The sequence below is a fragment of the Carcharodon carcharias genome, chromosome 10 (genome assembly GCF_017639515.1).
Source record: "Carcharodon carcharias isolate sCarCar2 chromosome 10, sCarCar2.pri, whole genome shotgun sequence".
NCBI lineage: Eukaryota > Metazoa > Chordata > Chondrichthyes > Lamniformes > Lamnidae > Carcharodon > Carcharodon carcharias.
Window position 1 is genome coordinate 50,881,785 of NC_054476.1, and position 14,699 is coordinate 50,896,483.

Here is a 14,699-nt window from a genome sequence, read left to right on the forward strand (position 1 = left end):
CTCCTAGGGCTGAGATCATTGACTTCCAACAACCACCTTACTTTGTATAAAGAATGACTCCAACCAGAGCAGAGTTTTCCTACTGACTCCAATTTTTCTAGGGCTCCTTGATGCCACACTCAGCCAAACACTGCTTTAATGTCACTCTCATCTCACCACTAGAATTTAGCTCCTTAGACCATGTTTTGACAAAGTCTGTAACGAGGTCAGAAGCTGAGTGGCCCTGGCGGAACCAAAACTGAGCATCATTAAGCAGGTTTTTGCTGAATAAATGCCAGTTGATAGCACTGTTGACGACGCTTTCGAACATTCTGCTGATGATCGAGAGTAGACTGATGGGGCAGTAATTGCCCAGTTTGGATTTTTCCTGCTTTTTCTGCTATTTTGCAGAAAATACCTGGGCAATTTTCCATAATTGATACCAATGTTGCAGCTGTATTGGAACAGCCTGGCTAGGGGTGTGGCTAATTCTGGAGCACAAGTCTTCAGTGCTATTGCCGGAATGTCGTCAGGGCCCTTGGCTTGTGCAGTATCCAGTGCATTCAGCCATTTCTTTATTAGGTGGAATGAATTGAATTGGCTGATTCTGGCATCTGTGATACTGGGAATCTCAGGAGGAAGCTGAGATCAATCATCTATTTGGCATTTCTGGCTGAAGATGGCTATAAATGCTTCAGCCTTGTCTTTTTTCACTAATATGTTGAGCTCCACCATCATTGTGGAGCCTCCACCTTCTCCAATTAGTTGTTCAATTGTCCATCAGACTACAGAGCTTTGATCTGATCCATTAGTTGTGGGATCGCTTAGCTCTGTCTATCACAAGTTCCTTATGCTGTTTGGCATGCAAGTAGTCTTGTATTGTAGTTTCACCAAGTTGACACTTCATTTTCAGGCTTGCCTGGTGCTGCTCCTAGCATGGTCTCCTGCACTCTTCATTGAACCAAGGTTGATTCCCCCGGCTTGAGTAACTCTCCTTGTCAACGAGGGGAAATCTCTAGGTTATGTTACATTCCCTTTTAAAGGACTTAATCACTACATATTTTGGTGCTTTATCCCAGAGGCTGTAAAATAAATACCTCCTTGTATTTAACCTAATTCTTTGCTCATATACTTTATAGTGTAATTTCCAGCATTGTCCTCCCTATCCAATGCAAAAACATATCTAATCAGACTGCATCAATTCATTCATCACTTTAAAATTATTAATTATATCCCATCAAAGCCTGCATTTCTTACAAATAGATAACAGCAATTCTTTGAGCCTATTTTCACAACAATGTACTCTGAAATTTGGTATCATCCTGGTCATTATACTCTGCACCACTAAATCATGACACATGGGGGCCAAAAGCAAACACAACACCCCAAATACGGATGTACCAAAGCCTTATCTGGATCAAGTATAATCTTCATTGGGTACTTTGAAACACTTTTGAGGTGAACTTTGAAGCACATAATCTGGAATCCAAAAGAGTTATACCGTTTTCCCAGTTGTACTGGAGTTGCTCTGTGGCCAAACTGTATTTGGCTGAATTAGTTTGCTTCGGTATAAACAGTTCTGGAATGAACCAAGAAGATTATTCTTGGAACTGAATTTTTGGTTCCAAAAATGGAGAATAACTCAAATATAAATTCAGGTTTATTGAGGTGGCTTTGAAGTAATAAACGTTACCTTGTCACTGTTTCTGTACTTGTCCCATTTTTTAACCATTTTGACCCATTTGGGTATTCTTTCAATCTCCAAATGTTTAAGCTGCAAAATAAAAATAAAAGTGTCATATATAAAAAGCTTTTGTGTATTTTAGTAATGACTCAATTTTTAATGCAGTGGCTATGTTTTTGCAGTTTTGGGCGCTTTTAATATGCAACCATGTCAAATACCAATTACTTCAATTTTCTGGACAAGGTAATTACTAATGAGGAAAGGAATTCATGCCACCTAAGTCTCCTTCATTACAGCTTCAAATGTTCATTAAATGATTCCAGAGTTTACACTTTCATTCACAAACAAGAACAAAAACAAAAAATGCTGGAAAAACTCAGCAGGTCTGACAGCACCTGTGGAGAGAAAGACAGAGTTAACATTTCGAGTCTGTGTGACTCTTCTTCAGAGCTAAAGGGAAGGAGAAATGTGGTGAAATATATACTGCTTAATGGGGGTCGAACAGGTGAAGCTGGATAGAAGGCCAGCAATAGGTGGAGGCAAAGAAGAGATTGCGAAGGGTGTCATAAACAAAAGGTCAAAGGGTTGTTAATAGTGGTGGTACTGGCTAAAGGAGGTGCTAACGGTGACATTGAGTGGAAAGTAGAATGTGATAATGGCAGGACCAGGGTAAGCACTCTGGAAAGTGACAGATAGCCCTAGTGGGTGGGGCGGGGGGGGGGGGGGTGGGACAGGTGGTGGGAAAAAAGGCTAAACGCTGAGGATAAAACAATGAATAAAAATGGAAATTTTTTAAAATAATGAAAATAAGTGGGGGAAAAGATAAATAAGTAAAAATGAATTTAGAAAAAAGTGGGGAGATCAAAGAGTCAAACAGGTTCAAAATGTTAACTGTCTTTCTCCACAGATGCTGTCAGGCCTGCTGAGCTTTTCCAGCATTTTTTGTTTTTGTTTCAGATTTCCAACATCTGCAGTATTTTGCCTTTATCTGACACTTTCATTACTTGATCTGGAAGTCTATGCCACATCTTTCAGTTTTTGCACAATTTTATCTTTTACTCTTCTGAGCACCTATCCACAGATTACAGTTTTGCAAGTTGCATTCTAGATTAACCTTTTAGATTTACCTTTTCCATTTCCTTAACTATCTGATGTACCTCTCTAAGTTTTCCTCTCCTATGTTTCCTTTACAGGTTGGAGGTTCCCCCCAGATGGGAGGTGGGGGATGGGGGCACCTCATTGTCAGGGAGGGGATGGCATAGTGATATTGTCACTGGGCTAGTAATCCAGAGACCCGGTTCGAATCCCACCACAGCAGATGCTGGAATTTGAATTCAATCAATAAAAATCTGGAATTAGAAGTCTAATGACCGTTAAACCATTGTTGATTGTCATAAAAACCCATCTGGTTTACTAATGCCATTTAGGGAAGGAAATGGTCTGGCCTACATGTGACTCCAGACCCACAGCAATGTGGTTGACTCTTAAATGCCCTCTGAAATGGCCTAGCAAGCCACTCAGTTGTATCAAAACTACTAGAAAGTCCATAAGGGTACATAGACCACATGGACTGCAGTGGTTCAAGAAGGCAGCTCACCACCATCTTCTCAAGGGCAAATAGGGATGGGCCGTAAATGCTGGCCTAGCCAGTGACACCCATATCCCATAAAAGTAGCTTTACTGGAATAGTAAAAAAAAGTAGCGCCACTGGAGAGGCGGTGGCTGCTGCTGGTAGCAGACCCATCCAAAGCCCGAAATCTTCAATGGACCCAGGCACAAGTGAGCAACGGCAGGATGAGTGTCATGGGAAGAGGGGGGAGGGGTTGGCAGCTAGAGACAGGGTTGGCTCTCAGCAGGGCTCCCTCTTCCCAATGCCAGGGCCCTCAATTAGGCACTCCCTTTGAATAAGGCACCTCCCCAACCCTGTAAAAACCTGCAAGCAACCCCAACAGGGTTTACTTTTCAGACTTCCTGCATAGCAAGACCGCCACCCACTGCTGGGTTAAAACCAGAGGTGCTGTGATGAGGCCCTTAAGAGGGCAATTGGAAGTGGGTGGGAAAGCTTTCCTGCCACAGTCTTAATCGAGCAGAGGTGTGAATGTGGTGGGGTCCAAAACCGCCACCCTCCTGCCCAATTAAATGCTCAACCTTTCCACATGAGATAACCCCTTCATTCCAGGAATCAACCCAGTGAGCCTTCTCTGATCCAATGCAAGTATATCCCTCCTTAAGCAAGAAGACCAAAACTGCACACACTACTCCAGATGCAATCTCACCATTGCCCTATACAGTTGTAGCAAGACTGCTACGTTTATACTCCAATCTCCTTGCAATAAAGGCCAACATTCCATTTGCCTTCCCTACATGTCAATTTTTATGATTCATGTACAGGGACACCCAGGTCCGTCTGCACTGCAGCACTCTGCTCTTCTATTCTTGCTGCCAAGGTGGACAAGTTCACACTTTCCCACATTATAATCCACATTACCCACTCACTCAACCTATGTATATCACTTTACAATTCTTTATATCCTCCTCACTACTTGTTTTCCTACCTATCTTTCAATCATCAGCAAAAAATGCTGGAAAAACTCAGCAGGTCTGACAGCTTCTGTGGAGAGAAAAATAGAGTTAATGTTTTGAGTCCGTATGACTCTTCAGGGCTCTGAAGAAGAGTCATACTGACTTGAAACGGTAATTCTGTCTTTCTCTCCATAGGTGTTGTCAGACCTGAGTTTTTCCAGCATGTTTTGTTTTTTGTTTCAGATTTCCAGCAAATGCAGTATTTTGCTTTTTTCTATCATGAGCAATGGCTACAATACACTTAGTCCCTTCATCCAAGTCATTACCGTATATTGTAAATAGTTGAGGCCCCAGCACTAGTCCCTGTGGCACTCCACCAGTTACAGTTTGCCATCCTGAAAATGACCCATTTATCCCACCTGTCTACTTCCTGTTAGTGAGCAAATCTCCTCTCCAAGTTACCACATCACCCCAACACTCAGAACTCTTATCTTGTGCAGTAACCTTTTTATATGGCACCTTATCTGTTGCCTTTTGGAAATCCAAATACACTACATCTACTGGTACCCCTTTATCTACCCTGCTTGTTACAGCCTCAAAGACAGATGTTGGACTAACTGGCCTACAGTTTGCTGCCTTCTGTCTCCCTCCTTTCTTGAACAGTGGTATTACATTTGCAGTTTTCCAATCAACAGGGACCTTTCCAGAATCTAGGGAATTCTGGAAAGATTACAACTAATGCATCTATTATTTCTGTAGCCGCTTCCTATGAGACCCTAGGATGCAGGCCATCAGGTCCAGGGGACTTGTCAGCCTTTAGGCCCATTAGTTTGCCTAGTACTTATCCTATAGTGATCATCTTTAAGTTCCTCCCTCCCTTTTGTCCCCTGCTTTTCTGCTATTCTTGGGATGTTTTTTGTATTTTCTACTGTGAAGACAGATACAAAATGTGCTCAATCCCTGCCACTTCCTTGTTTCCCATTATTAATTCCCCAGTCTCTCCCTCTAAAAGACCAATGTTCACTTTAGCCATCTTTTTCCTTTTATATAGTTATAGAAGCTTTTATTGTCTGCTTTTGTATTTCTTGCTAATTTTCTCTCATACTCCAATTTCTTCCTTATTTTTAGTCTTCCTTTGCTGGTTTCCAACCTTCCAGCCTAGCACTAATCTTTGCAGCATTTGCATCGTTTCTTCCAATTCAAGATGATCCTTAACTTCTGTAATTAGCCACGGATGGTGCATCCTGCTCGAAGAGTCTTTCTTTCTCAATGGAATACATCTTTGTTGACAATTATGAAATATCTCCTTAAATATATGCCACTGCTTCTCTACCATCTTACCTTTTTAACTCATTTTCCCAGTCCACTTTAGCCAACTCTGTCTTCATAAACTTAGATTAAGAAAATTACAAGGATAAGGCACTAGTTTCAGACCCAAATTCCTCACCCTCAAACTGAATGGGAAAAGTGTTATGATCACTCTTATCTGGAGGATCCTTTCCTATATGGTCATTAATTAATCCTGTCTCATTACTTATTACTAGGGCTAAAATAGCCTGTTCCCTGGCTGGTTCCAAAATGTACTGTTCTAAGAAACTGTCTCAAATAAGGTCCATGAACTCATCCTCCAGGTTACCTTTTGCCAATTTGATTTGTCCAATCTATACAAAGATTAAAATGTCCCACGATTAGTGTAGTACTTTTCTTACAACCCCCTATTATTTCTTGATTTATACTCTATCCTTCAGTGTAGCTATTGTCAGGGGACCAAAAACCACTTCCACCAGTGACTTTTCTCCTTTGCTATTTCTTATCTCAGCCCAAACTGATTCTACATTTTGATCATTCAAACCAGGGTCATTTCTCATTATTCTACTGATCTATCCTTTATTAACAGAGCTATCCCACCTCCTTTTCCATTCTTCCTGTCTTTCTGAAATGTCAAATGCCCATGAATTTTCGTCACTTTTCAATCATTTCTCTGCAATGGCTATCATATCATGCTCATTTATTTCTATTTGTACCATCATTTCATCCATCTTGTTATGAATGCTGCGTTCAAATAAAGAGCCTTTAATTCTGCCTTTTTACTATTATTCCCTATTCTGACCTTATTTGTTGGTGCACACATATCTTGTATGCTCTGTCTCCTCCTGTCACTCTCTAGTTATCATTACCCATACCACTACCGTGCACTATCACCTCATCCTTCTCTTTTTAACATCCCCTCATGTAAACCCTCCCCTGCACTATTTAGTATAAAACTTCTTTACAGCCCTAGTTATGTGATTTGACATTAACTGGTCCCAGCGTGGTTCAGGTGAAAGCCATACCAACAGTATAGCTTCCTCTTTCCCCAGTCCTCGTGCCAGTGTCCCATGAATCGAAACTCGTTTTTTTCCCCACACTAATCTTTGAGCCATGCTTCAACTTTACCCTATGCCAATTTGCTTGGAGCTCAGGTAAACCAGTTTACCTTTGTGGTTCTGCTTTTTAATTTAGCCCCAAGCTGCTCATACATCCTCAGCAGAACCACTTTCTTAGTCTTACCTATGTCCTTGGTACCCACGTGGACCTGATACCTGGATTCTTCCTCTCCCACTCTAAGTTCTTCTCCAGCCCTGAGGCGACGTTCTTAACCCTGGCACCAGGCAAGCAACACAGCCTTCAAGACACACTCTCGGCTGCAGAGAACAGTGTCTATCTCCCTAAATCTAAAGTGGCCTACAACAACTATATTCCTTTTTGCTCCCTCAACTTGAATGACCCCTTGCACCAAAGCACTATAGTTAGTTTGCTCATCCATCCTGCGGACAGCTCTCGCCCACACAAGCTGCAAGAACATCAAACCTGTTGGACAATTACAAGGGCTAAGTCTCCTCCATTGCTACATTCTGGATTCCCATACTTGCCTCTCTTACAGTCACACCTTCCTGTCCCTGACCACGAAAAACATGGAGGAGTCTTCAGCAAGTTTATTCATTTCTCTAATTGTAACTGGGATCGTGAAAGAACAGCAACATAGGGTATAATTTTGCCTTCCCCCACTGGTGGGTTTGCAACCGGGTTTGGGGGGGGGGGGGGGGGGGGGGGGGGGGGGGGGGTGGGAGGGGTCCATAAAATTCCTTGGATGGCCTTCCTAACAGGCTCCCATCTGCCCCAATTCCCCTCCAATTTTACGGTGGGACAGATGAAGCCTAGGCCGGCCTGCCCACCTTTGTCTCGATTGAGGGCCTAGAGTGGCCAATTAATGACCATTTAAGGGCCGTTTCCCACCCAGCCTCAATTTTCAGGCTGGCAGAAGTTGGTCCAGGGAAAGCCCAGAAAGTGAACATGCTCAGGCCTTGGGCAGGAAGGAGTGCCTCCATAAACAGCCCCCTTTCAACGTTGGGTGCACCCCCTATGCCTGCCTCCCGTGGCCTCCCACCAATAGCCCCTCATCGTCGTCACCATCCCCTCGGCCCTCATCTCCATTCCCCGCTCTGAGAACCCCAGTTATCTGATCCTGGCATTGGGGACTTAGACTCTGGGGGATTTTTGTAGTTCAGACCTGTCCAGTTCTGGTGCTGCTAGGACTAGAGAACTGCTGGCCAAAAAGATTGCTCAACAGCTCTCTGAGGTAGGACTTTCTCTTGACTGAGGTGCAGAAGTTTGATCTCCAGCCAATGAATGCTCCTTGGAGCGTTAAATGATTATGGGCATCTAGTATTGTTGGCAGTGTATTCTCCACCAATTCTTTGGGTGGCAGGGTGGGAAACCCTGCCATCCTAAAAGTCCTGGCCATAGTGTAGTGGAAACACTTCAGTATCTAATCTTTGGAATGCACAAAAGTATAGTGTAACAGAATTGGTTCAGACGTTGTTCAAGGCATACTAGAATTGTTTAATCTTTTCCTGTCTTGATCTGGTCAAAGGCAGATGTCATTTAAATTCTGGGATTCTGTCAGTGTATTACAATTGGAATAGTATTTGGAGAATTATCTTCATTTGATCTTAGCAGTGTTTGTAAAATGCACTTTTACTCACAATTTATATTGTATACACACTTTTTATATACTAAATAAAATCTTCATGCTTCATTATACTACACCATCTTCCTATACATTAGCTGGTGCAACATTTTGTCTGACCCATAGAAACTTTATAGACTTATACATACTTGATGTTGAGCTTCTGACTTAATGTGGGCAGCAAACCTATTCCGGGCCGTTGCAAGTCCCGCTCTGGAGCCAGTTGTGAGATGGGTGTTTGGGAGTGGTTCAAGTTCACTCAACCTCTAATTTTCCCTTCCTTGCCTGGGGCAAGTTGCTTTATTCTTGTACAAGAAGTTTTGCAGTTGCCCAGCAGAGTGTGGAAATCCAGCGTATGGGAAAATTGAAGCACCAACGTTCATACTACTATTCCAATGTGTTACTAGACTGACTGATCTAAACCTACTTTTAAATACAGTATTTTAGTTTTCATTTACTAAAAGCTGTGAGCTTGTTTATATGTAACACTGAGAGCAGCTTTGTCCATCCATTGTCATTTACAGACCAATGCAGAATTGCTCAACAATAAACAAGTATTTGTTATAATACACTTCTTACCCTTTCCTCCAATACAGTTGGCGTAGGCAGCTCATGTTCACTGAAAGTACATAATAATATTAATTTAGTAACACTGAGGGAAGGACATACATTAATAACAGAATATTAAACATGCCTGACAATTTCTTAAAAAAAGTGCAAAATAGTCATCAAAATGTTCAGCATTTATTGAACTTACTGCAGAAAGCCAAATCTGTCCACAACTTTGTATAAATTGAAATCTTCCCATGGATCAACTGATGCCCCATCTTGCCTGCCCTGTTTAAAAAAAAAAGACATTTCTTTTTACATACCTCTATTTTTAAAGAATTCATTACGCACTAGTTCAAATCCAGACCAGGTTGACAGAACGATATTCTCCTTCACCTGGTAGTATGAAGCTCCCAATTGAAACGATTTCACTCAATCCAGTACCTAGTCGGCATGCACCAACAGCACCAAAAATCTCCTTAATCCAGCAACAAATTTGCGATTTCAGTCACAAAAACTAAAAGACCTGTACCGTAGCAAACAAAAAACTGTTGTACTGCTGTTGTAGAGAGCTAATGTATATTGCTGAGGTCCAAGGATTCAGATTATAAAGTAAGAAAAGTTGTGCAAGTTCATTAATGCTCTGAACTTCTATAGAGTACAACAGCATAATATCACAATTTATACGTTTTTATATTAACTTTGCAGTTGAGCAGTTTGCATTCAAGTTCCATGAAGCATTATATTTGAATTCATAAAATCACAGAATTGTTATGGCATAGGAGGCGGCCATTAGGCCCATCATGTCTGCACTGGCTCTCCAAATGAGCAACTCACCTAACGTCATTCCCCCACCTTCTCCCCGAAACCCTGTACATTCTTCCTTTTCAGATAACAGTCTAATCCCCTTTTGAATGCTTCAATTGAACCTGCCTCCACCACACTTTCAGGCAGTGTATTCCAAACCCTAACTACTCACTGCATAAAGAAGTTTCTCCTCATATCACTTTAGCTTCATTTACTAATTACTTTAAAATCTGTGCCCTCTTGTTCTCGATCCTTTCATGAGTGGAAGTTTCTCCCTATCTACTCTGTCTAGACCCCTCATGATTTTGAATACCTCTATCAAATCTCCTCTCAACCTTCTTTTCTGTAAGGAAAAACATACGTATGCTGCACCCTACAAAGAAAATATAAAAAAAGATAGAAACTGTATCAGCAACTTCACAGAAGAGTTAAATAAGTAGCTGAAGAAATATTGGATAGGGAGGTATAACTAAAATTGAGGGATAAAATCGTTGCTCAATACCGGGACTGGCCAGAAAGAGGTAATAGTCTTTTCTGGCCCTATAGATTCTTATGTTAGGTTAAATCAGTGCCTTATCAAATCACAATTACTTGATAAATCAGTGTAACAGAAGCGCAGAGAATCTACAAAAGGGAGAAAAGTCAGACATATCAACTCTCAGATTTTATGTCTCAAAGATTTGATGGCCATATCACAGTCTCACTTAAATGTGCTCTAAACTCTTACAAAACAAACTATTTCAGTAATTTAGTGTTTCACCTGTTTTTAGGCTATAGTTTTTACTCAGGTATGACAAGAGGGTTGATTACACAGACTCACCCACTATGGTGCAGCAATTGCTGAATCTCCAGTATAGAAATACAATTGCTACAAAGCAAGGGCCTGGGTTGAGGGCAATATCTTATATTGCAGTTAATGAATCACAGTGCTTGTCTCAAAAAGTTTGACTTGTAGTGAAATCAACAAACCACTGGGGAGCCAACCAATCACAGGGCCTCTTTCTTGAGTTTTCCGTTACCAAGCATGGCATCAAAAGATTACAATTCACATTGACAGCTCTAATTCTAAGGAGAATCTAAAATCAACTTCAGCAAATGTTGGTAAAATTGGAAGATAACCTCTCATTTTGAATAAGGTGTGTGTATGCTTGAAAGCCCCTGCCTGATGCTTTGCCATTTTGAGGAAAGATTTAAGTCAGAGTTACAGTCAATTATTTTACCTAAATTTTCAATTCCTAGATCTAGAAATTGCTCTACACTATAATCTTGGAAAAAAGCCATTCTTTGGTCCCCAGAAATACTTCAAATTCAAGGGCTGCCAACAGATTTTCTCTCTTGCCCCCCCCCCCGTCGGAGATTTGTCACTGGCACTGGATGGCCCAACCCCCATAAGTTTTAGAGGCTACGTCACAGACTTCAACCCTTAACAGGTTAACAACTCTTATAAAATGGCAAAAACTTCTAAGTGCACACCTTCATTAAATGTTGTGTTCTTTTAAGGTGCCTAACAAACAAATACATAAAACAGGGGTCAGGGAGTGCGTGCTCAAAATTATTCCACCCCAGCGTTACAGGCAGAAATTAACACATCATTGAAGCACACACAGATCACAGTTTCTATGCTGATTTTTCATGTACAAAATTGAGCAATTCATAATGTCATTTTAAAAAAACTTCTACCATGATAATGCTGAATGAATATGGTTTTCGATTATTTCTGCAAACACCAACCTTATCACTAGAATAGACAGACAGGATTTCTCTACTGCATTCATCAGTGCATTATAATTAAGCGACATGGCGTTAATGCTTTTTGCCTATTCTTATTTTGTTATTTGTGATTTGCAGCTGACCCTCTTACCTAGAACAATTGGGTTTTACAGAAAACAGATGATTAGACCTGTCCAAAATTGGTCTTACTTAGCACATACCTGAATATTGATACGCTGAAACAATAGCCCTCTGAATACACTTTCTAATAGCTTTTCAACTGCAGCAGTGCAATTATTTACTGAAACTGGCTTTAAGTTAAAAAAAATACATTTTACTTTCACAATAAAGCCTGTCTAGAATTTAAAAATGACTAGGTTAAAGATGGAGGCCTCGAAATACAGCTCCATAATGCCTGGTTTTTTGACACTAGCAGTGCTATTTTGCCTCCAAAAAGGCATCTGCAGCACATGTAAACTCTTCTGTGGTGGATGCCATTTTGGTGCGCATGCAGGTAGCATCCACTGGAAGTATGCAGACCATGATGCCAAATTTGGTTCCAATGTTCCAACTAACGCCCTCTCTTAACATAACACAGATGAACATGCATTCAGCAACAGGAAGGACCGCATCTTTCCACTAGTGCTATATAAAGGGAGCATCATCTACTTTCAGGTTAGTTGCTGATTGCTACAATTGCAGCAAGAGCCAGTAGAAATCAATGTTTTGTAGTTTCTGGAGTTGTTTAAAGTTGCTGAAGTTTACAGGGAGTGGTATGGCTCGTGCTGTACGACTTTGTCTAGCTTCAAGGATTCTGCACAAACCACTTGCTCTCAGACATGGGTGCAGTAGTCTATATCCCCCTTGAATACAGCATGACAGAGAAAGTAAGTAGAGGCTACACAGAGCAGGACAAGCTGCTAGAAGAGGGAAGAGAAGAGGGAGAAGGGCTCTCAGTTGGTGGATATATCTGCCTTGAGCATTCAGGGAGAAATTCTTATACTTCAGTGAGGAATAGTGGGTCTGACACCTCTTCTTCACCAAGAACATCTAACTGAAATCTGCCACCTTCTGCAGCCTCACTTCAGAGCAAGGATGGCAATGCCAGTGGTTGTGAAGGTGACCATGCCCATGAACTTTTATGAGCCTGGCTCCTTCCAGGCTGCAGCAGGTGATATTAGCAACATCTGCTAGTCTGCCATCCACTGTTGCACGAAAGTAGTTTATAAAGCTCCCAATCCCAAGGCAGCTGAATACATTTCATTTTCTTTTGCCAGAGAGAAACAGCTGGAGTGAACATGTGGCTTCAGGAGGATTGCAACATTCTCCATGGTTCAGGATACCATAGACTACATGCACGTTGCTTTGTGAGTGCCACATGGCAACTCTGAGATGTACCACAACCTGAAGGGATCTACTCCCTCACTGTCCAACTGGGATGTAACCATACACAGCACATCTTGCAGGTCCATGCCTAGTATCTTGGCAGAAGTCAGGATGCCCTTATTCTGTGGCAATCCACTGTACAACCTGCATTTGAGCAACCACAACAAACCAGAGAGTGGCACTGGGCTATCCGCTGACCACATAATTCATGACATTGGTGTGCAACCTATGTACATCTGGGCAGCATGCATATAACGAAAACCATGCTGCCACACAAAATATGATGAAGCAGACCATTGGGGTACTTAAACAACTGTACCACTGCCTGGACCTCACTGAAGGAGCCCCGCAATACTCTGAAGAGCATATGCCAAGATTTATGGTGGTTGGTGCGTGCTGCACAACCTCACTATTAGGACACAGTTAGAGGGCAACCACATGAGGAGGAGGAGGAGAAGGGAAGGAAGAGGAGGTAGAGGGGAGGCAAACTGCACAGTCCATTTTGGCTGGCCAACCCATGATCGCCTCATCTGACTGCGGTATCAGTGAACACAACCCCGATTCCCTGTTCCCCAACAGTCCCATGCTTTACGTTCCTTCTGTCACTGATTATCACAGAGTCCTCTTGGCCACATCACTGAAGTAAAAACTACCTCAAAACAACATTCCAAGTCAAATTTGTAAATCCAATAATGCCACTCTGCATACAAAAGTCAATTAATTACCATTGTCTATTCTCTTCGTGCCTGTCTTGTGTGTGCTTTCCTTTGCCCATCCTGGTATACCTACACAGTGCTAACCCAGTGGCGGTACTATGTTTGGTGAAATGCTGCTGACTTTCAACGGAGATGGCAGGTGGCTTTGCAGGATAGCCTCAAACAGCTCTGGGCTAAGAGGGGCCATCCTGAGAAAGGAAGACAGACTTGTGCCCTATGGTGCCAAAGCTACTCCCCGGGGTGGCTCCTCAGCAATCTTAGCAATGTATTGGAGGACAGTTTGCTACATTACTGTGACATACACTGCTATGTGCAGCTATGATGACAGCAGTCTTAGCAGGCACAATTCAGTCTGAGCTTCCATTGCACCTCCCAGACATCATGTGGCTTCTGCTTGTGTGGAAATGGAAACCGAGACGTCGACCATTAGACGGTGCATCATGGATGGATATGTACATGTTCTCATGGAGTTGACCTCTACTTCCATGCTGGAGACGATGGACTCCAAGCTCTGTGCAAAGACCTGTGTCAAGTTGACACCAGACTCCTCCATACTCAACACTGACTGCAGCCTTTTTGGCAGGCCTGTCAATGCACCAAGCATTTTGAGTGTGCATTCCAATCAATTTTCTTCTGTAGGCCAGTCAGCAAGGTCCTCATCTGAGTTCTCTGTCTCAGAACCTGCATACAATCTAGCTCTCTGCTGAACTGGTGCCTGTGCTACTCTTGTTCCTTGCATTGGCTGCAGTCCACTCATACCCAGAGTCTCACCACATGCAGATCCTGCATCTATCTTCTAAAGGGCTATCTTCTAAAGTATGCAATGTCAGTATCTAAGCAGGGGGCTGTGATTGTGCGAGCAAGCGACTGTGTTTTGTCTTCATCACTAGCTTCCTGCTCCTCCTTACTGTATAGTCAGGTTGCAGTTCTTGGGTATCTGAGTAAGGGGGGGTGCTGGGGAGGAGGAAGAGGAAGAGGTGGAGAGGAAGCAAGAGGAGCATGCTTACATCATCTGTAGCTTGTAAATCAGAAGATATTATGGGAAGAGAAGAAAATGGGATGTGAGAAAGAGGATTGGGTACCAGCATATGATTACTTTAATGGTTTCAGCCCTGACACTGGCCAAGGCTCAGTCATGGCCACTCCAATGATGGCGAGTGCTGTCCCCTCCAGGGAAGTGAGGCAGTGCTTCTTCCCCAACAGTTAGGGCTTACTCTTTGCCCCCAGTTATGCATCATCATGTATTGTTAGTGAATATGGTACAATGCGTTTGAGTGATATTGCTATCACGGTTGAATATCTGGCTGTGTGTAAGCTATGAGATTTGGGTGGGAGG

General features: G+C 42.3%; 1 protein-coding gene across 3 annotated transcripts in view; it reads right to left on the bottom strand.

Annotated features, from left to right (window-relative positions):
• The window catches only part of LOC121283632 (ecotropic viral integration site 5 protein homolog), a 431,317-nt gene that overhangs the window by 268,155 nt on the left and 148,463 nt on the right, over positions 1–14,699 (bottom strand). For 2 of the 3 annotated variants that reach the window (XM_041198414.1, XM_041198413.1), the window contains 3 exons: positions 8,953–9,032; positions 8,775–8,814; positions 1,673–1,753 (listed from right to left, as the gene is read on the bottom strand). In XM_041198414.1, the coding sequence (XP_041054348.1) occupies positions 1,673–1,753; positions 8,775–8,814; positions 8,953–9,032 (201 nt within the window). The remainder of the gene's footprint in view (positions 1–1,672; positions 1,754–8,774; positions 8,815–8,952; positions 9,033–14,699) is intronic. The other variant, XM_041198415.1, reaches the window with a different exon arrangement.